This window comes from Dermochelys coriacea, chromosome 4 (genome assembly GCF_009764565.3).
Source record: "Dermochelys coriacea isolate rDerCor1 chromosome 4, rDerCor1.pri.v4, whole genome shotgun sequence".
Lineage (NCBI taxonomy): Eukaryota > Metazoa > Chordata > Testudines > Dermochelyidae > Dermochelys > Dermochelys coriacea.
The window spans coordinates 56,434,698-56,462,696 of NC_050071.1; the positions used below are offsets into that span (position 1 = coordinate 56,434,698).

Below are 27,999 nucleotides of genomic sequence, written 5' to 3' on the forward strand. Positions count from 1 at the left end.
GCCTTGTATATTATTATAAAATTTCTCTGCAGCCTCTGCTCTGGGGTTAGTGTTCTAGGACCAGATTTTAAAGGTACTTAGGTGCCTACATATTCAGATAAGCACCTAGTGGGATTTCTAGAAGTGCTTAGGTGTCTTACTCCCATTGACTTCATCTTTAGGTGCTTAAATACCTGTAAAAATCCGGTCCTCTCTGCTTAGGTGCTAGTGTACTTAAAACTAAAAGTACCATTGTCATCTACTGCACAGCACTACAAACTACATTTGAGATAAATCTGGGTTGTTGACAGCTATGTAATAGTTTATGTTACAAAGATGAAGTTTATAGACGACTGCCATGTTGCTGGATGCATGAAGTTAGTAGTCTTCTCTCAAGGTTTGGTTATCATTAGAATTTTTTAATGAGGAAAAACTAATTTTAAGAAAAAGCGTGCGCGCGCACACACACACACACACACTTCACCCAACTGGATATAGAGTTCAAATCAGTCAGGGATTTCATGCGAGTACAATAAGCACATAACATTCCAAAGGGCAGCAATTCAGAATTGTAATACATGCTAGCTAAGTATGGAGATTAGGTTGTCTAGATGTTATAGCAATAGCCTGGGAGCAAGGAGGATTTGTGTAATAATCTACAATGAACCTTATTTGGCAATAGGCAAATTATTGGATCTGTCTTTGCCTCAATCTAATCAGTTGCATAAAAAGCAGAACCTAACTAAAAATCCTAACCCTATGTATGTGATAAAATTTCTTAACTAAAGTCTGTATCCTGTAAACAGTAATGGACAGGCTTAACTCTAAAAAGGTAAGTAGTTTCATTAAGACAAAGTTAGGTTAAACATAAGCATAAGGGTTTGCTCAATCAGCACCTAAATAGCTGAATTCAATATGATGAATGGAAAATATTTTTTAAGATAAAGAGTCATCAGAAGACAACAAAATACACAGAAATATTTGTAAAACTGGATTTGATATCCAATACTGAAATATTTGAAAAAAAAAAAAACCCAAAGAACCAGACAGAAAAACTCATGGTTTAGTCCTGTCCAAAGTTTTATTCTTTGCCTTTTCAACCACTTTATTATCTTTTATATATGTCTAAAACACACTGTTCAATTTTCACCATTGTTCCTCTTAGGGATGAAATGGTGATTTCATTTGACTAGAAATCACGCTCAGAATAAAGCACATCTGTGTAAAATTAAGGCCTTCTTAACATCTGTGCCATGAGCATCACTTACTGAACCCAAAACAAAAGTTCGAAGCACAATGACTCCATAAAGAAATGTGCTTCATTTTCACACAGAACAAAGACCTGCAGAATGCAGAGATGCCAAAATCTGAGTCTTGAATATGCACTCTTGAAACATAATTTACAGATGAGATCTGAAATTATTTTTTAAAACGGAGTACGTTAGAGAGCCATCTTTAGGGTGTGAGTTTCCCTTGAAACCCTGCCACATTTAAATTCACTAAGAAACTCCTCTCCAGCTTTGCCCAGTACAGATTAAGTTTTCGATGAAATACTGCAGTGATTGAGCATAAAATATATAACTAAAAATAAGTACCTGTAACCAGTGTTTATGGAGAACAGTTAGAGATGCATATGGATGCATAAAGCTATTTCTGAGTTTGCATTTTTTAAGTTCCACAAAGGTTTGCAGAACACTAAGTTGGCTTCTTTTTATGGGCTTCATTTTTAAAAATGGCAGCCCCTGGTTCTCCTACAAAAATACAGGTGTAATTTGTTATCTGCATATTTCAGAAATTATATGCACAAATTGGGCAAATATGCCAAAAATGGCTAATTGCCTACCTACATGTGTTTACCCATACCCATTTGCACACTGGTCTTGGGCCTCAGGTTTTTAAAATATGGGTCCAAATGGCTACAGTATTATTGCAAATAGAGGAAGTGGGGGAAGGAGGAAGAAGTGAAAGAGGGAAAACTTGCTCTATAGGTCATTGATCTACTTAGAGAACAAAAATGTGTAACAGAGGTATTTCCTAATTCTGACTCTAAAATGATATGAGCTTTTAACACAAAGACTACTGCATAGGATAACGGACGATTCCAGAAGGTATAGAAGCATATAAATTTCCAAAAATTCTTTGCTGATGTCTAAATTGAAAATGCTGCACTCCTACCATTTATGACACCAGCAGTAAAGCCCTAGGAATAAATGCAGGCTTATATAGAAGAATAATTGATACAAGCAGTTACTTGTGCTTACCACATACATATATTTTAAATACAGCTTTTTAATTTTTAACATTTTTAAAGTATATTTTTCAGCATTCTACACAGCACACTACGAACTCATCTCCCACTAATTAATGAAGGTTTCACACATCACTTGTGTAGAGCTAAAACTGTACACCTTACGGATTGTCTGATCAGAACAGTGAGTGTTTGAAGGCACCTTCTTCGTCTACAATATATGTGCTTTCAGCATGTTTTCAAGTCATAGTGTTTAATTTCACCGACAAAGGCTCCAATCCTTAAGACACTAGAATGGGACTCAGCAGATCTGGATTCAATTCCCAGATCTGCTACAGACTTTCCATGTGACCTTGGATGACAATCTCCATTTGCCTCCTCTGTTAAAGAGGGATAATTATAAGGGTTTTGTGAGGATAAATTAATAATGTTTCTGAGGTGTTCAGATATTATGGAGATGGGAATCATATCAGTACTTTGCACTAGCACAGAACCCTCTGTGGACTTTCACTGTCTTCATATTTCTGTAGTTGCATTTAGTGCATCTATTTGCAAGTTGAGGGGAAAAAAATCCAATTTTATTCCTCGTAGAACTGTAGAGCCAATACAGTGATGGAAGAGACGGCTGAATTCAATTCTCCCCAATATAACTGTCTACAAAATTGTCAGCTAGTTTCGAATGACAAAATCCTTATGACTGCTGATACTGAGAGAGAAATTAAGAGTATTCTAATTTTCCTCTCCTTACATTACGCAGCGCTTCATTACTTGGTATAAATATATGTGGTTTATTTGAAAATTGTTATTAATCAGAGGTAATGTAGAAGTTCTTTTCTTCTGCTGGTAAGTGAATAGAACCAGAGAAACACAGAAGTTAAAAATCACGACCTGCTCAACTATTTAATATGATGTTGGGACAGTAAAACAACAGCTACATTAGTTTAGTTACTGAATCAGAGCTCAGGCAACAAAGTTTCCAGACATACAGAGTGAGGGGGAGGGAACAAACTCCAAATATTGGCACAACTCAGTACAATTTTAGTGTATTACACACTTACAATCTGGGGCATGTAGTTAACACCCAGAAATCACCATACAGCTACTGAAGTCAAATTACATTTTAATAAACCAGTAAACAAACAAATAAATAAGTAAAACAATAACTTGTGTTTTTGACAACTTTAACTTCATAGAAGTCCTTTATTTATGCCCCCTGACTGCAAAGTGATCTCCCCAAGCAGACTTCTTACCTGGTGGGGGCCAACTGACTTCAACTTTGTGGGATCATGACCATAATTAGTATGAATTTCAATGGAGAAAAAGAGAGTGTTGATAGGAAGTGCGAATGATTGCACTGAAAAATGGGGGGAGAAAAGAGATCACAGGAGCAGAAAGCGTTGGATCATCACCTGTGTGCTTGGTGCTGACATGAGCCTTCATATCTGACTCTTCCATGGTGACAAAATCACAGGCTGTGCAGCAAATAGAAAACATCCACTGCTCTTTATCCACATGAAGGGACATATGACTGACAAACTGGACATTCATCTCTGTCTCAAACCCACATACGTGACAGCTGCAGACAGAAGGGAATTAAAGAGAGAGTAAGAAACATTAAAAAAAAATCCCCATAACAAATGTACAAAGCTTCTGCTCATTTTCATAAGAAAACTCTTGCTTCACTAATTTCTTCTCTTCTCTACTGTTGAATTTTCAATTGAAAATTCTTTTGCCAGCTGAACTGCCTCTGAACCGAGGGCCATGCCAACCTGATTAAAGGGAGGCCCAATGCAACAATCCCAAACATGCTATAATGATGGTAAATAATCATAAAGTTAATTAAAAACTACAGATTCCAGATGCTGCACATCACCTAGCTGAATCCTTTGGGCAATAAGATGCACTGCAGTCTTGCCAAGATGTTTAGTAGGACTAGTACACTGAAACTGAGAGTTTGCTGCACTCTCCAGGAGCCATTCTCAAGCCCTATAAACAGTCCCATGTCAGATCAGGATCTCCTGCAGAACTGCCTGACTTTCTGAGTACAAGCAGGCAAAAATGGGTTCAGGCTTCTACGTGACTGGACAAAAGCAATTACCACCAATGCAAATAATCAGCACTGATGCAAATTTTACAACTAGCAGATAACAATGATGTTCACAGGTAATAGAAAGGAACTTATAGTTTAACTTTTTTTATACTGTTGTTTTAATTGAGGCATTAACATTTAAAACAAAGCCAGAACAATGGAAACAGTCTTGTACTTGCAGAGGGATGGATGAGATAATCTAACAGGGTTTGTGTATTTTTGATTTCTGTGACTGTAATTAAATCTGTTTCCACCACATAGATTGAAATAAGAATGATTTTGTAATCTGTATCTACACTAGGGTTCATATCAAAGCTTGAAGATGTGATAGTGCTTACGCCAATAATAAATGCCTGAGCAACACAATTGTATCTGTACCATTTTTTATCATCATGAGTTTTCCTAATGCTCCTATTCTTACCTTCATAATTTTGGCCTTCTTTATTATATGGAAACGTTATTTCACAGGTAGCTGAATTATAAAACATACCTGCCTAAGGCAATCAAAGAGATAAATCAAATAGAGGAAATGTTTATATTTATAACAGAAATTTTAGTTGAAATGATTGAACTAATTGCATCAAGTGGAAGGCACTATAAATTACTGCAAACATGTAGTAATTTACACTAGTAAATTCACATCCACAAAAGGGAAATTAGATGTATGTTGTACATGTGGTAAAAGTTCATGAGGTATTTAAAGGCCTATCTGCCTTTCAAAGCCATTTAAAAAGTGCACAGTCTTTCAAAGTGTCTAGCAAGGCCCAGAAGCATGACATAGCCAGCTGGGTTTTGTTGCTGAACCTAAAGTCAAACGTGGCTAAGCTAAATACTTCAGTCACGTTCTACCTTGGAACAAAAAAGATCATCCTCATAATTTGTCTTTAGCAAGCAGACAGGCATATAAGACATTTGGATTCTGGTCTCTCATGTATGGCCCTCTACTGGGTCCTCACCTGTAATAATAAGGGTGCTTCTTTCCACTGCCTTCAGAAGTGACAGCGCTGACAATGTCCTCAGTGTCTGTACTCACTAACTTCACAGAATGGACAGTCAGGTGCTGGTTCAGATTAGCACGGCACTTAGCAGCATAGGGGCACAAATGGCATTTGTATTTTCTCTCTTCTGAAAAACAAACAAATCATCTCGAGTGTGTGTATCAGTCTTAAGTGAGATACTTTAAAAACCTCATTTCAAATATGCAACTACATATTGCTCGGGTTAAAAAATCTGAACAGCTTTTAGAATCATCCAGGCTGACACATTTAGGAGGCTGGAAAACTTCAGAAAGTTATCAGGCTTCACAATAGTAATTTATATAGATGACTCATTTTCAGCTAATTTAGGGGTATTTTTGAAATTTGATATAATGACTGTATGAAGTTAATACAAAACTTTTTAGGCTGTGGAAAACTGGTGTAACTGCAGCTCTGAGAACTGCCCCTCAGCCACTATAGATTCAGGTCAGTAATGTGCAATTCATTTCTTCACCTAGCACTATTTTTTTCTGTAGGGTTGAAGTTCTTGAAGGTGGTTGTGTGCATATTATCTATCTTTCTATCTATGGTGTTTGATGCTTATTTACCAAAACTTGGAGAAAAAGAGTCTGTGTAGGTAGTCAAGTTCTGAGCACAAGCCAGCCAAAACCCCTCGAAGAACAATAAAACAAATCCAAACCAAACTCCTTGGTAGTTTCTGATGCTTCACAATTTTTGATTAACATCTCTAAATCTTGGCAACAAAGTCATCGCACACAGCAGGTCTTATTTTGTATTTACTTGATTAAAAAAACAACCAGACATTGAATTGCCTTTAAAACCTTTCCTCTTTAAGAAGAGCTGCTTCGCTTTTGGAATACAATAATACAATGTGCAAGTGCTAACAGAGAGAAATTCAGAATCCGAAGAAGACAAAAATCACAAAACCGTAGAAAAACACCATTTGGGGGTTTTCTAGCATGGCCATACTGTATATACCAGCATTATGCTAACAATATTTTTCAGCACTATGTCTGACATTTTTGCTTCCTAATCTTATTAATCTGTGCATTGAATCTCAACACATTTGTCCTTTGGCCTGAGTTTGAGACATTCTCCCAAAAAAGCTTGCACCATACACTGGCTGCAACATCTGGTTAGGCAAATCCTCTGTATAAAACTACTGGGCATGGAGTCAGATCCTCAGATGATTTTAATAGATCTAGCTCCATTGACTTTATGGAAAAGGGTGTTGTAGAAAAGAGTCATCCTCTACTATCTTAACTTTAGCTAAAACTTCATGAAGGTGAATATCCCAGAGGCTAACTAATATTTGAAACACTATGGGCTTTTTCCTCTGCTGATCACTAATGTTTAAAGAGCCTGTCATATAAACAAAAACAAAACAAAATACAACTTTCCTCCTCTCTTTAGAACCCTGTTTACAGGCTTGCTTAATTGGTGGTAACCAAAAGGTAGTTTGATATTGTCAGAACCTGGCAACTGGACAAATTCCCATTTAACCGTTTGTTTTCTAAAATGGATGATGGTTGGGCCATAATGAGTTGGTTAGCTTCTTGAATCTTTAGCCCATTCTACTTGTCTTCATCCCAAGTGAAGGAAACAGAGGATGTCTCTTTCCACAACACCTTGCAGTGAAACTTGCATCATGTTTTTCTTGCAACAAACTTGCATGACACTGTAAATGAGAATGCCAAAATGTTTGATTTACCTGTGTGCAGTGAGAGATGTCGGGACAATGTCTGCTGTCGGCCAAATACTTTTCCACACACATCACAGGGAAAGAGTTGGTCATTAAATTTCCAAGATGGCAATCCGTTTCCTGCATCCAGCCCTATCCTTTCTGTGTCTATACCAAAAATGCATAAATACAAAGTCTTATTTTAACAACTTAAAGAACTCTTAGATTTCACTCCATGGACTACTTCCATGTGTCATGTAAAAGAGAACACTCTTAACTCTACTTTGCTGTTCATGGTGCATGAGTTCACATGAACTCTGAACTGCAAATATTCCTCTGTTCCACGGTCCATAGCAATTTGAGTTTCTGATACAAAATCCCAAAGCAGGGCTTGCACAGAACCAGAACATCCTTGGGGACTCTGGCAGAACACGAAAAAAAGCAATGTTACAGATGACACTATAAGAATAGTATAGACAGGTAACAATCTGATAAAACCTCAAATCCATCATAAAACTAAGAAAACAAAAAGGCAACAAAAGATGCTTTTTTGTTTTGTTTTTATCTCTACAAAGTCAACAAACTGGCTGCTGTACAGACTATTCTAAGGCAACTGAGGCTCCACCACATCAGTGTTACTCCACTCAGCTACTATACAAAGAATTTTGCAACACAATATATACTGTAATTTTTTCCCCAACAAAAGCCTATTGTAGATCTAACTATTTTCTATGGCATCTTTCCAACAAACTGTATTGCAGAACACTTTAGAGTTATTATAAAGTTGAAGAGGCAAACCATAAACAGTAGAAGAAGAGGTACAGGCAAGACAGAGAAAAGCACTGATATTTTTCTAAATAGATCATTTCACTGGTCTTCTCACTTCCCCTCAGTGTTTGATGGGTCTCTCTTTTGAGATGGTGTTAAGTTTTACATTAATTTTTATTATTCACTTTCTCAGGCAATGTTTTCAGACATTTTCATTTTTATTGGCTTACTTCTTTGGGGAACTTTTGACACCTGGTTAGTTCAAAACTGATTGGAATTTTGCAAAGGCAGCAGCTAAGCTAAAAGAGCAAAGCATGATCATCAACTGATGAAGGCTGAATTGTGTTCCATCCTGCTCCCAGGGTCCATAGGGATCAAAAACTTTCAACAGCTTGGGGAGTTCTGCTTTTCTTGCACTAAGAAGCTGAGGACCAGGAATGAGTCATCTTTAGAGAAGAGGGAGTTTTAACTACTTTAAGACTAGATGGAATCTCCATTGGTGAAAGTCTGTTCCAGATGACAGAAAATGCAGAGGTGAAGGCTCTCATACCACCAGACTGAAGGGAGGGATAGAGAAAAGAGCAGTTTTAGATCCTAGAGAATGAGGGGGAGTAGAAAGAGATAATGTTCACAAGACAAGTTAGAGCAGCAAGAATATAGAGGGCAATTTTGAACTGGATCCTGAAACAAATGGAGAGCTTGAGGACAGTGGTGATGTCATCTTGCTTCTTTGTACGAGGGTTGCCAGGCGTCGAGTTTTAGACCGAAACCCCCGGTTGAAAAGGGACCCTGGAGGCTCTGGTCAGCACCACTGACCGGCCCGTTAAAAGTCCGGTCGGCACCACAGTGGGACTAAGGCAGGCTCCCTGCCTGCCATGGCTCTTCTTGGCTCCCAGAAGCAGTGGCATGTCCCCTCTCCGGTTCCTATACAGAGGTGCAGCCATGGGGGCTCCGCATGCTGCTCCCATCCCAAGCGCCAGCTCCGCTGCTCCCATTGGCCAGGAACCATGGCCAATAGGAGCTACAGGGGCAGAACCTGCAGATGAGGCCGCATGCAGAGCTGCCTGGCTGCACCTCTGTATAGGAACCGGAGTGGGGACATGCCACTGCTTCCAGGAGCTGCTTCAGGTAAGTGCTGCCCGGATCCTGCACACCTGACCCTCCTGCCCCAGCCCTGATCTCCCTCCCACCCTCCAAACCCCTCGGTCCCAACCCAGAGCACTCTCCTACACCCCAAACCCCTCATCCCCAGCCCAACCCCAGAGTCTGCACCCCTAGCCCTCTCACACCCCAATTCCCTGCCCCAGCCCAGAGTCCCCTCCCATGCCCTGAACCCCTAATTTCTGGCCCCACCCCAGAACCCGCACTCCCAGCCCAGAGCCCATACTCCCTCTCACACCCCAGCCCCTAACTCAGCCCGGAGCCCCCTCCAATACTCCGAACCCTTGGCTCCACCCCCAGCTCAGAGCCCCCTCCTGGACCCCAAACCCATCATCCCTGGCCCCACCCCAGAGCCCGCACCCCAGTCAGAGTCCTCACCCCCTCCCGTATCCTAACCCACTGCCTCAGTCCAGAGCCCCCTCCCACATCCTAAACTCCTCATTTCTGGCCCCACCCCGGAGCCTGCAACCCCAGGCTGGAGCCCTCACCCCCTCCTTCACCCCAACCCCCTGAGCCAGCCTGATGAAAACGAGTGAGTGAGTGAGGGTGGGGAAGAGCAGGAAACAGAGGGAGGGGGATGGAATAAGTGGGGGGCAGAGCCTCAGATAAGGGGCGGGACAAGGGTATTCGGTTTTGTGGGAGTAGAAAATTGGCAACCCTACTTGTACACGTCAGAAGCTGAACATCAGCATGCTATATCAGAGGAGACGCTTTTATACAATACCTCATTAAGCTTGAGCAGGAGGACTTCTATACTTAGAAGTTCACAAGATCAAAGAAGGAAAATGTATTCAGTAATATTCCAGATAGAACACAATCCGTCTGTGTTGTTTCTTTGTTTAAGGACCATCATTTCCAGTCAGAGTCCCCTTGACTAAAAGGCCAGGATTCAGTGGGACTTTCTCCTGTATTCTATACCATCTGTGGGATTCTGGATGCATCATGTGAATAGCTAACAAGTCAAGAACTATAGAACTGGTATGTGTTTATTTAGAGCAATAGAGGAAATCTGGTTTGGGATTTCCTGTTAAATGGGAGCAGGGGGAGGAAAATATAGTATGACTCACCCAGGAGCGAAGGTGAGGCACAAAGGCTGAGACATTGTAATGTCCTTTAGGGCTCAAGTTATCACTGCAGATCCCTGTCTGCACAAAGCAATGAGGCACTGAACCATGAGCACTAAACATCACACTAGCACTGGTGATGCTCCCATGAACAAGGGCCCCCTGCAGTTGCAGGTTTGGCCTCCTTGTCTGTGCCAATTCTGCTTCCATTTATAGAATAGAGCTGGCTGGGCAGCTTTTCAGTTGAATGAAAAATTAATTCCAATACTTGACAAGTTAAGTAATAACAGAAAGGCTCTCTATTTGGGAGGGGAAAATTTATGTAGTTATTATAGCATGTTTTATTGGAGGTCACCTCTGTCAGCACCACCACAGCTACATGTTGCTGGTTTGGGGTTTTTTTTTGTTTCTGCTATGATACCATATCTATTTGTACAACAGGGACTTGATATTTGATAGAGGCCTTTGGATGCTACTATAATATAAGTAACAAATAATTTTTTCTAGTGAGATGACTCCTGAATCTGTGAAATCAGTCATTTTGTAAAAATTAATATGAAAAAGAATGCAGACCTTATGTGTCACAACTTCCAAGAACATCAACAAACAACTCATTTGATTATATTCTTGAGCTCAAAACAATGAACATTTTGACTCTGCAGCAATGCTATGGATATTTTAGTAGAGCGACGAAGTGAGCTGTAGCTCACGAAAGCTTATGCTCTAATAAATTTGTTAGTCTCTAAGGTGCCACAAGTACTGCTTTTCTTTTTGCGAATACAGACTAACACGGCTGCTACTCTGAAACCTGTCATAATTAAAACAGTGCTTCAAAAGGGGAATATGGTCATAATTATAAGAAAAGGTCAAGAGTGTGCAGGTTTCTTCAATAGCATCACAACAAAAATGAATTAATTGGGACACATACTAAATAAGCAGACTCAAATAGAAGTAAATAAATCTCTTAACAATTCCTTCCAGTATTAGTCATTGGCCTTCTTTTATCTCTCAAGAAGCTGAAATATAAATTCAGCATAGGGAACAGGATATTGTATCTATCAGAGTTGTGGGAAACTCATAGAAAGCTTGAAAAAATATCCATTTTCAGATTATCCAGAGCTGTTAAAAACTAGTTTCATTTATGTAGAATAGGATACTTTTGATGCTTTTAATTATTTAGTTTTATTTTAAAGCTGTACTGCTGGTTGCATCCTTCAGTGATTTTTCTCCAGTAGTTGCTGACTTACTTTCCTGGCTAGGATACTGCAAAGTATTCTAGTCAGTGTGCCCCCTACTTTAGCTATCATGACTAAAGTAAGCATCTGGTGCAATGCAGTGCTGACCACCTCCCACAAGGCTCTTTGAGCTCTTCACTCTCATAGAAATCAATCACTGAGCGATTTCATGCTGTGAAAGGACACTATTTGTCATCCATGGTAACCAAAGCTCTTTGTTCAAAGAACAGGTACAGCAAACTTTCCCACACCCTTCCTGTAATTTACCTCACCAATGACCTGAAGAGTCACTTCTGGGAATGAGTGGATAGTTCAGTCATCATATCCACTCAATTCTTGGTTCCTCTGTGGGACGGCAAATAGCAAATAGGGGTGCTGATTAGTGCCAGTTGTGATGGTGATTTTTCTGAAGTGGGTATGTATGTACCAACTCAGATACCACAGTATTATGGTAGATATCTTACAGATACTTTAGACAGAGGATCATTCAGTCAGACAGGAAGGAACTGGATTGATACCAACTGATGTTGCATAATAAGTCACCATTACATGGAAGGCTTCCCACAGAAATCCATCCTTCATCAAATTATGGGTTACAAACTGTTCCTTCACTAAACACCAAAAGAAATTTTTCCCACATTGTGTACAAAATACTGATAGTACTATAGATAAGGAGAAAGACAGGCTCATCTGTTGATTGAAAAGGTACTGTAGACACTGGGTGAGTAGAGAACCCGGTCTAACAGGCATTTTTCTTTGAATCCGTAATTGTTTTGTATGCCAAGAAATCCTTACCTTTTTAAAAATAGGTAAGCATGTTTGGTGCAAGATTTCTGATTTAAACCTGTATTTAATAGCAAAAATGCTGCTGGAAAAAGAGCAAAGTGGAAGGCAAATTTCAAACTTTTAAGTGAAAATAGAACGTATGTAAAATACTGATGTTCCCAAATCAGAATATACTATTATGTGTAGACTTAAGAGTTAAAAACGTTTTAAAACAAAGTACTCTTGGTGAAATGCAAGGTCTCTAAGTACTACTGGAATTCATAATTTTAAAAAGTAATAACAGAGTTCTGAACTCACGGATTTAAAATGGTTTTGAAATGTAAATGTATGGAATTAAGACTACATACTGTGTACCACATTAATTCTTTAATGTGTTACTTTAAAAAGCTGAATTTGAATCTTCAATAAATTTCTTGATAAAAAAAGCAGTAAATTTGTTAGCAACATTTTTGTCCTTTATGCTACACCCAGATGTCATTTTGCCACCAATCCTAGTAGTTTCATACTGATATGCAGTGTAAGGCTGATGGTCTGAAAAAAGGCTAGAAGAAGGTGGGAGAAAGCACAAGTCAGTGTTATAACTGCAGAAATTTGCCCCATTATACCGAATATTTCATTTAAATTCAATGGATGTTTCATGTATATTGGCAAGTTTGGTTTTGTATCCTCAAATTAATGACATCAGTATGGATAGCATATTCCACCATCCCTTATAAAAAGCCTTTAATCAGACTTTTGCTTGAGAAATGCTGAGAGAGGATGCTTCATTTGGTTGAAGGCATAAGCAAAGAAGAGAACAAAGTGTGACCTGAGTACATAAATAACTGTCCAGATTCACTAAATCAGCATTGTAATCACTGCTGGTAGTTCACAAAAGGGAATGTGCCGACTCTGGTCTTAGACTATGAGACACGATAAAAGAAAATAATCAAACTTTCACTTTATTTAGCTTTTTAGCCGTTTTTACATTATTGCTTCACAGTGTTTTAACTGTATTGTATTTTAAGCTATTGTATAGCACCAGGATTACCTGGATGGGGGAATACAGTGAGAATGCTTTATACATAAAATTATTATAAAAGCATAAAGCTTTGGGTCACCAAAAAAAAGTCACATGAAGGAGAAATTAATGTTTATACTTTTGGTTGTTTCTCTAGCTATACCATCTCTCATCCTAAACCCCATGTAAATGGCTGCTTCAACTGGTTCCATTTCAAAACTCCATGCAGTCACAAGTAATCAAAGATTCCTTGTTCTACAAGCAGTGGTCCTAGCAGTGCAAAGCAATCTGCATGGGCAGATACTTGTGGCCATGTGGAGTCCCACTTGAATGAATTATAAGGGTTTTCCTGTGCTACAAATACTCCCTGAAAAGGTTGAAATTAAAGATGCTGATGAAACCTAACAGGCGCTTTTAGCATTTACAATATTATAATTCCTCTGAAACTGTGTATCATTTTTTATATTTAAGAAGCATTTGGGGTTGTTGATGAAAGGTTACAACTTCTGGATGGGATCCACACAAGCAGACCCACTCCACATGGTCAAGTGGAAGCCAGGACAGCAATTTTGAAGATGAGGTGAAGGTCAGAAAGAGAACATTGTGATGGAGAGATCAGAGAAGGAGCAGAGCTTAATGAAAACAAGATTGAGTGAGCGGCCATTTTGATCAATCCCGGGTTGAAGGTTAAATGAGGAGGTGAGAGCCAGGTGTCAAGAGCGTAGGTCAACATGGAAGTTGAAGTAACCAAGAATGAGACAGAGAGGGAGAGATGGATATCAAATTCCGAACAGAAGGCACAAGATGGAGGGAAAAGGAAGGGAAAAGATACTTTAAGAGAATGAGTAGGAAGTGAGGAGAAGACGGAAATGGCAGAAGTGGGGGAGTAGGAGATCAACAGTAGAGCTATGCGAATAACAGATTTTTCAGTTCACTGGCAATTATGAAAAATTGAACAGACATTTCATTGTGGGCCAAACAAAAAATATTTTTTTAAAAATGTTTAGTGAATCAAAAAATAAAAAAAAATTAAACGTTATTTTGAGTCGACCGAAAACAAAACATTTCAAAATTTGAGAATTTTTTTAATTTCACTTAGTTTTCAATAATTTTAAAGGAAATTTTGAAACAAAAAGTCATTTTGAGTTACAAACTCAAAATTCAGTTTAGAAAATGTTGAAGCTAAAAATTTAGATTTTTTTTGAAAATTAATACCTTTTTTTAAAACTAAAACAATTTGGCAAAATTGACGCAAATTTGCCAAATGTTTTAGTGTCACCAAATCTGCGATTTTCACCAAGAAAAGTTTTGGTCAAAAATTTTTGCCCAGATCTACTCAACACACCCATCACATTTCTTAGGGAACAATTCAGGGCAATGTGTGTGTGAAAGAGAAGCCACTTTGGGACAAAACAGCTGAAGAGGCAGTGTCAAATAGGTGACCAGGTTTCTGTGAGTGCATGGAGATAGAGGCCTGAAAACAGGTAGCTACTGTGCATGCTTCCCATGTAAGTGTGATTCAACTCTGAGCTGAAGGGCCACTTTGGACCTAAACAAATATTTCATAGAAGTCACTTGAACAGCCATCAAATAGCTTTTGGTTCCTTCAGATGTCTCATATTTACCATTCAAAAAGGATAGAATACACTGTACATAGTGTTGCATCTGTATCACCGAGGCTTTTACCACTTGAAAGCCTAGTTCTGTTTCTTTATGTTTTAAAGATGAAAAGTTTAATAAAAGTTTTATTCAGAAAAATAGTTGTTGTAATATTCAACCAGTCAAGTAAACATTGCTTTAAAAACATGCATTTGGAAATTCTCCTCTCCACTCTTATCACTGCACTCAACTAAGATAATTCATTAGCTCTCTGTTTTTGTGCAGTGTCTCATTTGAGATTTTTTTTTTGCTTTAGAAATTTCCACTTACATGCTCATCCATCTTCTGTGCCAATAGCACAGTACTTAAAAGCTGACTAGAGAACTCCTTTCCTGAACTATGCAATTTAAGTACCACTGCAAATTTGGTCCCTAAAAGCCCAAACACCCCTTACAAGCTTAATAATATATTGACTGTATGAAGTTGCATCTTCTCCAAATACAATATATCTTACTCTCATTCCCCCACTCACTTTCAAAGTGATTCTATCTGCACTGCCAAAAATTATGTTGCTAGTAATCCAGTTAAAATAAATTGTGGATTCTTTCCAGTTCCTTTATAAAATATGCTCTCCTATTTACCTACTGTAATTGTGGCCCTGGGTGAACGCTGTTCTCATTTATCATTGTCACTACCACACTGAACTATCTAGTCTTTTATTTTTGGATAATATTTTCATTGTGAATGTAATCATTCGTGGAATCTTGTTTTATGTGATCAATCTGTTACGAGCAACTTTGATTTTTTTTTTGTACTTTAAACTCTCATATGCATTTCCATAATATTTTTTTTAAAGAGATCCTATTTCTTAACCTCACTTCAGTTGAAATACTATAAGTTTGTCTCCTTAATATTTTTGTTATGCTTTTTGTAACTATAAAAACATTCAGTATTGTCACCTGCAATATTTTTTAGTCACAATGCATGTCAGATAAGAATGGCTGTTAAGGGGATGTCAAGTTTCCATTTTTACTAATTTATCATCCAAATATAGTAATCTTTGATCCATCTGGTAGAAGGAACATGAGTTTTATTTTATGAATCTTGAAAGAATGATATACATTGTGCAAATCATGCTACAATATGTAGAAAAAAAACTCATTGCTAAATAAAACAATTTAACTAACTAAACCTTAGTAGATACTCTTAAGGTTTTTGAAATGTTTTTGCAAATAATTATCATTACTATGGAAATTCGGTGCATATCAAAGTAATATTATTATGGTAGTCTGACTGACCATAAAGATCCTTACTTGATAGAGCAAAAAATAAGACAACTATTTGTATGTACACAGTATGATACTTTTAAGTTTTACATATGGTATTTCTAAAATTGCCTGGCAGTTGGTGTGGAAGTATTGGACTAAGGAGCCAACATGCCCCTCACAAGGCAGCATTAACTTTTTTAGCGACCAAGGTACTGCAAATGAACAACAGAATTGCCCAAAAGTGTTAGAAGAAGTCACTGAAAAGTGATAGATAAAGATGTCTATTTCCACGAAGGGAGATAATGAGGAGATGGAGCTTTAATGAACCTCAGATAGGAGTCAGGAAAAACATGCAGCCAACTATCTGCTCAAGCAAAGTGGTTGGATGAGACAACGAAAGGTGGGAGCAGGAATCCACCACCACAGACACCAGGGATAGGCCAGGTTGCTAGAAAATGGAAGTTCACAAAGATGGTGACAAACATAAGATCTGGAATCTGAATAGAACAGGAGGTAGACTAGGAGACAGGAGGCAGAGGAAATTACAGCAACATAGGTGAGCCCAAGATGAGAGGACTTATTTTCTCTTGTCCTTAAACAGCATTTCTACATAAACTTCACTTGTAATACATATAATTTTTCACCTAAGCAGCAAGATTTATGGTAACCTTAAACTGTATTCCACAACTTTGAGATTTGCTTTTATTTTAACCGATTCTCTCTTTTTTTCCATATTGGATAAATATGTTGATTTAAGCAATATAAAGTTACTGACTGTTATCTATGCAGAGGCAAACAATCCTTTAACTTCTGAGGAGAGGCAGAGGGATATCTGACCCTAAACCTAGCTTGAGTTCTCAGTTGCCAAAAATGAAACACAAGTTACGTTTGGTGCTTTGTCTGAGGTTGAACTGAACCAACAGACAAGAATAAAGACTCAGGAGGATAGCTAAGCCTTGATGGACAAAAATGGCAATTATCTAGCTGAAAAGGAGAAATATTTTAATGTGACCATTGTAAAACTATTGAACAGACCTATGAGTCTCATGGTACATCATATCACATCCTGTGAAACGTACCAAAGTGACAAATAAAAACCTAGCAAGTACTTTTCAAATTTTGAGATTTTATTTTTTAAACTGAGTTTTCAAAAACAAATACAAAACTATTTGCCCCATCTCTCTCTCTTCAAAACTTGCTTTTAAAGAGAGTAACTTAAAATCCAATATGAACAAATAGGGGATGAAGTGAAACTTTTTTCCAGTTTGCTTCTCACACTGATGGGATTTTCAAATGATCCCAGGAATATGAAGTGACGCCATCAAGGTTTTTTTTGGTTTGAAGATAAATCATGAAAAACCACTCATTTTAGAGAGGTTTCCCATGCCTTAAATCAGTTCAAGTTGATGAATCTTGGTGAAGCTAGTCTCAGTTGCAGGTTTTAAACAAACCCTGAAACAGAGATATTCTGCTGTAGTTCCTTTACAGAAACTAGTTTTTACAGCAAATGTAATAACCTCTTTTCATCAACTTCAGACTGCATATAACATGGAAGAGGCCCCAACTTCCACCATATATCGTACTGCCCTCTTCAATGTGAGTCATAAACAGGACTGCCTTCTCAGAAACGTCAGTCTTTACCAAGACAAAGGGAAAAGGCAATGTAAAATGTATGACATATGCTAAAGTAAGATGGGAACTGGTCATGAAATGTAACACTGATAGCAAAAACATCGTCAACCAGAAGTCCTTTCAGATCACCGCATTGGCTTCAGAAGTTTATCTAACACCTTTACCATCATTAATGATGGTCATGATGTGGAAGGTCAATCAGTCTGACATTTTGTTTTCTAACTGTAGCAGAAACAATTCCCCCCCCCGGGGGGGGGGGAAGAGGGGAATGGAAATTGAATTAGTTTTTCATTGAGGGAATTGTGACATTACAAAATCAGGAAAGTGGGTGAAACTGATGAAAAATCCTCTTTTCCTTTCAACATATATGTTTTTAAAAGCTTAACTGATCACTGCTGACAAATTGGACAATCAATCATCTGAGTAACAAAAAATGTCATTCTCTTTGCCTTATTCTAAAAAAGTAAAAAAAATCCTTATTGTATATCTTAAAAAAAGAGAGTATGTATCCATTCCCAACACAGAACCTGAAACTGTTCTCTGTTCTTCTTGCATGTTTCAATTTATTTTAACTTTATTGTATGGATGGGATTTCTTCTTTAAAATATCTTCACTACAACCATAAGGAAGAGATACGTATGTGCCATAAGGAATTTACATCAACTACTCTCCTAATTCAGTTCCATGTAGCTCACCATCATTTTTAGCTCATTTATATTGTCTGTTACATTTATTTTGGGTGCTATGAAATCCAATCTGCATCTATTTCTGTATGTCTGAGTGACTACTGTATTTGAAAAATAGAATGCACTTATCTTCTAATAAAAGCCAGTGCAGGTTTATTTGTTCCTTGCAATTCAGTTTGTTATGATAAACTTCAGAGAAAATCCTACTCAAAACCAATCTAGGCTACTCATACACACCTTTTGGACCATTCTGGGCTGTGTACATATTTAATGCTTGCTTTATCTGTCAATGTGACACTTTCATTTACGAGTCCTGTTGAAATGGTGACTTCTCTTTCACAAAAAGAAGGCAATAATACAATTAGGGATTTGCACAGAGATTAATATTAATATTCTCCATCCAGAAGTTCGAGGTTAATAAAAATGAATTTGCCTTATGGTTACATTTTTCAATCTGGGCTTCAGCAACCCTTTCAATTTTCCAGCCAAAAAGCTACACAAAAAATAATATATAATATTATTATATGGGCAGATACACCAGTGGAGGGAGGTAAAAATACAGCCCAAACTAGCTCCTAGGCAGACTGAGCTGTTGTAGAAGACAGCTGTGCACAAGATAGAAGATGGGGTGAGGAGGAGAGAGTCCCAAATTAACTTTTAAAATAAATGTCTGGGACAGGTCTCCATTTGTTAGTAAAAACAGAAAAGTTATTTTAAAAATCTGTCTTACTACTTTATGTTTAGCTTGTATTCAAGTAAATTTCATATTTAGGAAGGAGTACAACTAAACCCTGACATTAAATTTCCACAAATATTCTGATATAAAAAAACAAGACAAAATTTGGGCGTCATCAAATTTAGACCCACATATGAATAAGAGCCCAATACAATACAATGAGTATTTGTAAACCAAAGGCTCCTTCTATCAAGAGCAATTACAGCTGGTAATTTAATATATGACACATCTTGAGCACTCAAAGTAATGACAGTGTAGAAAGTTCCATTTGTAACATCTCCATTCATTTTATGTATTTATTTTAAAATCCTAATGACAGTAAAACATTTGTGACTAATTATTTTACTTCTTGTAAAGTTGTTTTTGGTGGAGTAAGTGCTAGGTTTCTTACTGCATCTATGACATGGACTTTGGAGAGATGAACAATGTTACCCGGGTTCAAAAGTGCATCCAGTATGAAAGAGTGAAAAAGTCATTGCCCACGTGCTTTGTTTCCCACATTGAAGGAAACAGTTACCTTTTGCTGTTTTGCCTTGGATTTGGTGTTTGTGAAATTTATTAACACAGTCGTTGGCTTGCTGGGTTTAATGCTTGGGATCCAGAGTAGGTTTATTTTGAATGAAACCAGGAAGGTATTTGTTGAATTTACTTTGTGAAATTACTTTGTTCTTGTGTTGGTTACCCAATGCTGATCTCACTTTAGAAAGGAACAAATGCAAAAAGGGATTTTACATAAAATGAAAATATACATTTTTGTTTGTGTGGAAGGAATGTACAGTGTGAGAGGAGAAAGGCTGTGCCAATTAAAATTAGCCCATAATAAAACAAGAGTCACAATGTTTCAATTATAAAACAAGTACTCTTCCACACAGTCATTAAACATAGACCAGACTTCGGGTTTCTATAGCATCTTTCATCCTGACGGTCCCTTGAAGTGTTTACAAAGTAATTAGTGAGTGCAGTAACTCTGCAGTCAAAGAAAGTAGCCATTGTGCGCTCAATATTAGTTCCAGGCATATAGCATCTGTCGTACTGCGGAAAGGAGTAATAGCCAGAACACCATGAGTTTCACATATACTTCAAAGAGGTCTTTAAATTCTGCCTGGAAGGCCACCAAACAGTAACTGGTAAACAACAAAGAAGGGCTTGGTTTTGTTATTTTACCCAAAGGACATTGCCAGTGTCTGAACTAGAGATGGGCTTGGGCTGCACAGTTTTGATCCAGACCTGAATGTTCTCAAAGAGCATGGGATGGTCATAGCTAGGGTTTTGTCCAATCTTCTACAAGAAAAATGGTTAACTTGAACCCATGAAATTACAGGCCAGAGGTGAGAAAGCTATCTTATAACCCACGTTATTATTATTTTCTCCCTCTTTTATGGATGGCTACAAGTACTGTAAATAGAGAACCTAGGCCACATATAGACTATTAATTTCATAAACACCCTTATGAGATCATGTTAGTTATAATGACTATAATGGATAACAGGAGATGGTCATTATTACAATATCAGAGACCTGCAACACATGGAATTCTTAGTGACCATGACATTCCTGCTAGGGAACACCTATGCATTACATGCAAACCTATCTGGTAGCAGCCCTAGAAAAAGTGACAACGGAAATGTACTATAGAGACAGAATATAACAGAATAAGTTAGAATCATACACATTCTAGCTGGTTATAGCCCCAGAAAGGGAGCCAGGGATCTGGAACACCATTCCCTCTGCTCGCTATATGCAATTCAAGCTGTCTGTCAAGGCAGTTGGAGAATGCGTGTCCAACAATGTAAGTGTCTATGCTTCAGTTAGGCACACGATCATGGGAATTTAAAGATATGATGCGATAAAGAACAATGTGATGCAATATGCTAAAGCCAGAACCACTGAAACATAGTTCAATGCTAAATTAAGTTGAACAAATGCTGCTAAATCTGTGCCTCTAGGAAGAAATATGCCAAATGTGCCCACTCCTACAGTATTCCAAGTGAAGTGGCTTTCCTAGAATAGCTTTCTACAAGCTGTAATGAGTCATCTGTCTCCTGCTACCGGAGAGTAACAAGACTAGCTGACAAATCCTCTCTCTTCTAAAGGGCAGCAATGTAGAGAAAGCATACCATATAACAGATACCTTAAATTAGTTTTCTGTTTATGAAAAATCATAACTGCATATGAAGGCGATAAGGAACCAGGAGCCATTATAACTCAAACTGATTGACCACTCTGCCATAGGGAATTTCCTGCAAATCCAGGACTTGTAACAGAGGTCTGTTATTTCTGATTGATTATATTAATATATTTTATTTTATCTATTTAGATTTATAGACAAAATGAAGAGGGACCTACAGAAATCTCTAGGCATCCCCAACACTGTGCTGCAGAACATGCCCTTGCACCTGCATCCATAGGGAATATCCATAGGAACAAGCATTCAAAGAAGAAAGGAATATTACCTTACTTAAAACTTACCTCATAGTAACTGGAGTTCTTTGAGATGTGGTCCCTATGGGTTTTTGCTGTGGGTGCACATGTGCTCTATGTATCTGGGACTGGAAATGCTTCCAATAGCAGTATTCATTGATTTGCATCTGTGCTCTTCATGTCATTGTGCTCTCAACTGCGGGCATAAAGGGTGGCACAGACTGACTCTCCAGTTCTCACCCTACTGCAAATCTGAGAGGATCTGAGCAGGGGGGAAGGACGGGACGTGAATACCCAAAGAGACCACACATCTTGAAGAACTCCAGTTACTGTGAAGTAAGTAACCTTCCTTTCTTCTCTGAGTGCTGGTCCCTAAAGGTGACTCCCAAGCAATGTTCATTGAGGATGTGAGTGAGAGGATGTCTTCTGTATCAGTTCTCAGGACTGCTGAACCAAATGAAGCATCCCCAACTGAGTCTTGAACCAAGGCATAGTTCCCAATAAATGTGTGAATGAAGCCCCAGGTTAGGCCAGAGTCCTGTGTACCTCCAGGGAGTGGTGTTTCCTGTCCTCTCTAGTATTATGAGGTTGCAGGTAGGTGAACTGTCTGGTTCAAGTGAAAGTCAGAAAGAACTTTGTGGATAAATTTGGAATGCAATCTCAGAGATACTTTATGTCTGTGGAAGATCATATAAGGTGGGTCCACCCTAAGGGCCCTGAGCTCACCTACTCTTCTGGCCAAGGTGATAGCTGTTAGAAAGGCCACCTTCACTGATAAGTGCAAGAGGAGGCAGGAGGCTAAGTGTTCAAATGGCAGGTTCATAAGTTCTGGCAGTACCAGGTTCAGATCTCAAGCAGGAGTAGGTCTTGCTACTTACAGAAATGTCCTGACAGTGCCTTTTTAGAACTTTACTGTGGGGCAGAAAACTGAGTAGTTCTCCACTAGAGGATGAAATGCACTAATAGCGGCTAATGTACTATAATGAACTAATGGGTAGGCCCGATGACTTCAAGGAGAGGAGACAGTACAAGATAAGAGGAATCCTGGACTCCTTAGGAAGCAATGATGCTTTTGTCAGATGGAGTATCTATTCCATTTGGCAACATAAAACTTTCTTGTAGAGTTTCCTGCTATTGAGAAGGATGCAATGGATCTCCTCTGAGCACAATCTCTCTTAAGTCTCTTGCCCAGGCAAAAACCACGCTGCCAGGTGGGGATGATTGGTTTTGTCTCCATTCTTTGACAATAGGTCCAGAAACGGCTGTAGATGAATGCACACGAAGGAGGTCAGCTGCAGAGCCATGGTGAATCAGAACTGTTGCAGCCACCGTGGTGCTATTATGATCACAGTTGCCTTGTCCCACTTGATAGTTCAGAGAATGTGAGGCAGGAGAGGGATGGGACAGAAGACATACATCAATGGTTCTGACCATTGCACAAGAAAGGTTGAGCCCGTGACTGGATTGTGGGAGCAGTTTCTGTACTTCCTTAATGTGTGATTGAGTCTGTGATGGAGTGGCATTTTTCATGGAGGGAGTGGTTTGGAGGAAGTAAATTAACATATGAATTGAGGTATATAAAGCAAAGTTTCTATCTTGTCCCATTACTGGAGCTGATGGTCACCTCATTCATGACTATTTTTTCAGTTACAGTTTCAGCTTTGTCCCACCCCTGATGTCAAGTAATCCATTCAATTCTTCTTTGTGTGCTGTTGCCTAGAAATTTAATGCCTGGCTTGAAAAATAGTTTAAAAAAGAGATTTACACTGTAAGGTACTCCATTTTGAAGAACATGAAATCTATACAGTCTGAATGGCTTACTTATCACATTAAAGATATGTTGCTAAAGCTGTGAGATTTTTGAAATATAGCTGCAGAAAAAAAAAGCAATACAGGAAGAATGGAGAGAGAGGACAGAAGGGTATATATTATGAAAAATGCCACTCCATCACAGACTCAATCAGATAATTACACAGTCTAATTAATGGTCCTGTACTTGTATAAGTGTCTTTGTTACACAATTTACCATAGTTGCACCAGTGTAAATGTTCCATTGATTTCATCAGTCAAGTTGTCCGATTTGAATAGAGTTATAATTGACATAAGGGCAAATGGATGAGACTATCAGAATCCAAATTCCTCCAGAATATTATTTGATTTTTAACTAAAAAATAAATAAAAACAAGTTTCAATACTGATAAAAACAGGAACATTTAAATTGATTAAATATAGGACTAATGGACACTAATATAGAGGAAGTAAGGTCAATAAGGAGACAAAGGCTATTAGAGAACAAGAGTGGAAGGTTACTGATGGTGAGACAGATACATTTTCCAGGAATGAGTTGGGAATTGGTTTTGTTTATTTGTTTTTGTTTTGTTTTGTTTTTTTGATAGTTTAGGGCAAATTTAGCCATGGCACAAATGACCAAAACTCAAGTAATTAGAACTACTGGAAAAAGCCCAGATAGATTTTTTTTTTTTTTTTTTTTTTAGAATTTTGGGATGCAATTTATCTGATCTATCTAGGTATTTATACCATATTCAACAACCTGGTTTCCACCTCACAACAAGTATTTCCAAAAAGGGTGGGGGCAATAAACAAGGGGGTCCCAATATTTAAGAATGGATGAGGGAAGATGTAGGTCACAAGACTTCAACTATGATGAATGGATGATAAAATAATATGTATTTCATTGAACTAGAAATGGGTGATAAAATAGTAATAAAATAATGTATATTTCAGAACTACTCATAGATAAAGACTGGGCCTCAAAAACTGTAGTTGAATTCTTTGACTATATTGCTGAACTGATTGGAAAAGTTGAAACTGTGGAAATCACTTATCTGTATTTCAAAAGAGCAATTTGATTTACAGAATGAGACAGCAGGGTAGTGGAGTACTATTAAAATAGATTAAAAATTGTCTCAGGGTCAAGAAAGTCAACAGAAGATTAAAATTTTAATCTATCTAGAGATACAGATCTAGGTATACAGTTCCATATAGAACTACACTATACTTATCAATGGAAGTCAATCTCAAAAGGCATGAGATAGATGTCCTCTTCTTCCCATTTGCTCATTCTGAATAACTTCATATCTTCTTCGTAATTTGTTAGGCAAATCAGTGATTTTTTTAAAGTCATAATTTCTGAATTGTTCCATGTCCAAGTGATCGTCTCTGAGATCTTGTCCTGTCCGACGAGTGAATGAAGAAAGTGAACCACTGGCTAGATAAGTGGTGTAGTTTAAAGGGTTTTGGTTTTGTGGAACATTGGTCCATCTTCTGTGAGTAGAGGGGGCTTGTACGGAGGCGGAGTGGCCTCCAACTGAACCGGAAGGGGAGGGACCACTCTCTGATCCCTGCTGGGCAGAGCCAGGCTGAGCTTGCCCCTCCCACTGGAAGCTAAGAGACGGGACAGGAAATATAAAAGGCGGAGCCTCTAACTCAGTTGAGTCTAAATCAGGGAAGGAAGCAGACATCTCCAGGCCACTGCAGATCCCTGGAGCTGAACCTGCACTATGCCATGCCCTGCTCCTGGAGGAGACTGACCCAGTGAAGGTGAAAAGTTGCCAGGACTGCTGCTCGCCGTGTACTCCAAAGAGACAGGGGACAATCCCAAGCCACAGTAACATTACGGTGGAAAAGTAGGAAGTAGCCCAGAGACAGCAGGCTACAGGTAAGTTGTGTTGCTGCCTAAACATTGGTCAGCATGTTGCGGTAGGATCCCCACTGGCCCAGTGATTGAACCTTCTGTCACTGTTATGGCCCTGGGCTAAGATGCAGCAGAGTATGGTGGGCCCACGTCCCCCCAATCCCCTGCAGCCAACCCCACCCCAGGGTGGCAGCCTCCCCACCTTAGGCCAAGGGGCCTGCATTTGTCTGCTGTCTACCTGAGCCAAAATGTCAGATGATAGACTGCCTACTGCTCTGCCCTGCATAAAAGGTTCAGAGACCCTGCACCTCTAAACTGTTGGTGCTGACTCTGTCCTGCCTGAGAGTCTGAGCTCTACGACTATTTGTTTGCTTTGTCCTGCCTAGGGACTTGAAACCGAAGACTGTTTATCTCCCCTGATCTACCTGAGGGCCTGGGCTCCTTAAGACTGCTGGATTGTGCTGCTCTGCCTAAGGGCCAGAGCTCTAATCACTGATAGGGAGCAGTGCCCCAGAGACGTAATGAAGCAGAGTGGCCTCCAATCGAGCCAGAAGGAGAGGGACAACTGCTAACCCACTACAGGCCTGGATAGTTTGTTTGGCCTCCCCCTCAGAAGAAGGGGAACCAAACTCCTCAGGGACAGGCTGTCTAGAAGTAGTCAAAAGGTGTTAAAGTAATAGCAAAGGGTAGGGTAAAAAGAGGAAAGATATGAACACTTCACACAAAACTGAGATTTTGAAAACAAAATTAATCAAGGAACCAAAGGACATGAAGAGAAGAAATTCTTGAATTGCCAATTCTGAGTCTGGGGAATAAACAGAAGAATTGGAATTGCTCATTTATGAGAATAAATTCAATCTAGTTGATATACTGAAATATGGTGGGACAAGTCACACTACAGGAATGTTAAAATCAATGGTTATAACCTATTTAGGAAGGATCAAGTGGGCAAAAGAGGAAAGGGACTAGAACTATGTAAAAAATGGCATTACCTGTTTCAAAGTCACCGATAACTCAGAAGAAAATGATCTTGAATGCTTATGGATCAATGTCCTAACCAATAAGACGCAAGATGGGGTATTAGTTGGTACCTGTTACAAATCACCATATCATGCTAGGGAAAAGGATAACAGTGTCTTTACGCACTTAACTATAAGGTGTAGGGGGAAAAATTGTTGTAATCAAGTGACATATGGAGGTCTCACTCTACCAGTACTAAAACATCCTTGGAATTTCTAAAGACTATAGATGCAATTTCCTAACTCAAAGTGTAGCAATCAACACAGAGGAATTCTTTATTAGACCTTGTCTTAACAGAGAGGAACCGATCACAGAACTGAAAATTAATGGTAGCTTAGATACACGTGATCATGACTCGATCACATTTATAAGCTGAATATACACACACCAACACATATATACACACATCCACACCTGGTGCTTTAATAGTACCAATTTCACAAAACTGAAAACAATTAGGAGCCAAATTAGCTGGGAGGAAGAATTGAATCAGAAAAATGTGAATGATAATTGGGAATCATTGAAGAACACCTTACTAGATACCCCAAAAGCCACAATCAAGGAAGAAGGCCATATGGGTTAAAAACTAAGTGAAAGGCAGCTATACCAAATAGAAAAATAATATTTACCAAATGGAAGGAAGGGGAAATTGATAGTAATGAATATAAACCGAAAGTTGGTAATTGTAGAAAACTGATAAGGAAAGCAAAAAGACAAGAAACAAATTTAGCAGAATTGAGGACAGTAAGGAGGAGTTTTTAAAATACTGTAAGAACAGAAAGAACCCTGACAATGTTATTGGTTGGAAATGGTAAAATTATCAATAAAATTATAATATCAATAATATTGCAGAGAAGTATTCAATACATTTTTCTGTTCTGTACTGGGGGGAAAAACATGACAGACTCCTCATAGGGTGATAAAGCTCTTTCCATTTCACTAGAATCTCTGGAGGATGTTAAACAGAAGCTACTAAAGCTAGACATTTTTACATCAGCAGCTCCAGATAATAGTTTTAAAAGAACTGGCTGAGGAGCTAACTGGACCATTAATGTTGATTTTTAATAAGTCTTGGAGCAATGGAGAAGTTCCAGAAGGCCGAAAGAAACCTAATATTGTGCCAATTTTCAAAATGGGTAAATGAGATGACCTGGTTAATTATATGCTTGTCCGCCTGACATCAATCCCAGACAAAATAATGAAGAGGCTGATATGGGACTCAATGACTCAATTAATTAACAGCTAAAGGAGAACAATGTAATTAATGCATATCAACATGAGTTTATGGAAAATAGTTTGTCAAGCTAACTTGATTTTTTTTTTTTGGCTGAGATTACAAGTTTGGTTGATAAAGGCATTAGTGTTACTAGACTTCTGTATGGCATTTGACTCTGTACAACATGACACTGATTAAAAAACTTGAAAAATAAAATTAACATGGCATACACATTACATGGATTAAAATCTGGCTAACTATGGGTCTCAAAACGTAACTGCAATGGTGAATCATCATTGAATGGATACGTTTCTAGTGGGGTCCCAGAGGGATCTATTCTTGGCCCTGTGCTATTTAAAATAAATAAAATCACCACTGATAAAATCTGCAGATGACACAAAAATTTGGGGCGTGGTAAATAATGAAGAGGACAGAGCAATAATGATTCAGGGAAATCTGGATTGCTTGGTAAACAGGGCCCAAATAAACAGTGTGTGTTTTAATACAGCTAAATGTAAATGTCCATATCTAGGAACAAAGAACGTAGGCCATACTTACAGAATGGGGGAAGCAGTGACTCTGTAAAAGAGTCTGTTGTGGGGGAAGCAGTGACTCCGTAAAAGATTTGTGGCTTGCAGTAGATAATCATTGGAACATGAACTCCCAATATAATGCTGTGGCCAAACAATGCATAAACAAGGGAAACTTGAGAGTAGTAGAGAGATTTTACCTCTGTATTTGGCACTTGTGCAACCTC

The 27,999-nt window shown here is 38.5% G+C and overlaps 1 protein-coding gene across 1 annotated transcript in view; it reads right to left on the reverse strand.

Annotated features, from left to right (window-relative positions):
* Positions 1-27,999, reverse strand: part of ZNF827 (zinc finger protein 827) — a 138,770-nt gene that overhangs the window by 9,866 nt on the left and 100,905 nt on the right. Inside the window, exons 9-11 of the mRNA XM_038400842.2 lie at positions 7,026-7,163; positions 5,273-5,441; positions 3,637-3,803 (exon numbers count right to left, since the gene is read on the reverse strand). Coding sequence (XP_038256770.1) covers positions 3,637-3,803; positions 5,273-5,441; positions 7,026-7,163 — 474 coding nt within the window. The remainder of the gene's footprint in view (positions 1-3,636; positions 3,804-5,272; positions 5,442-7,025; positions 7,164-27,999) is intronic.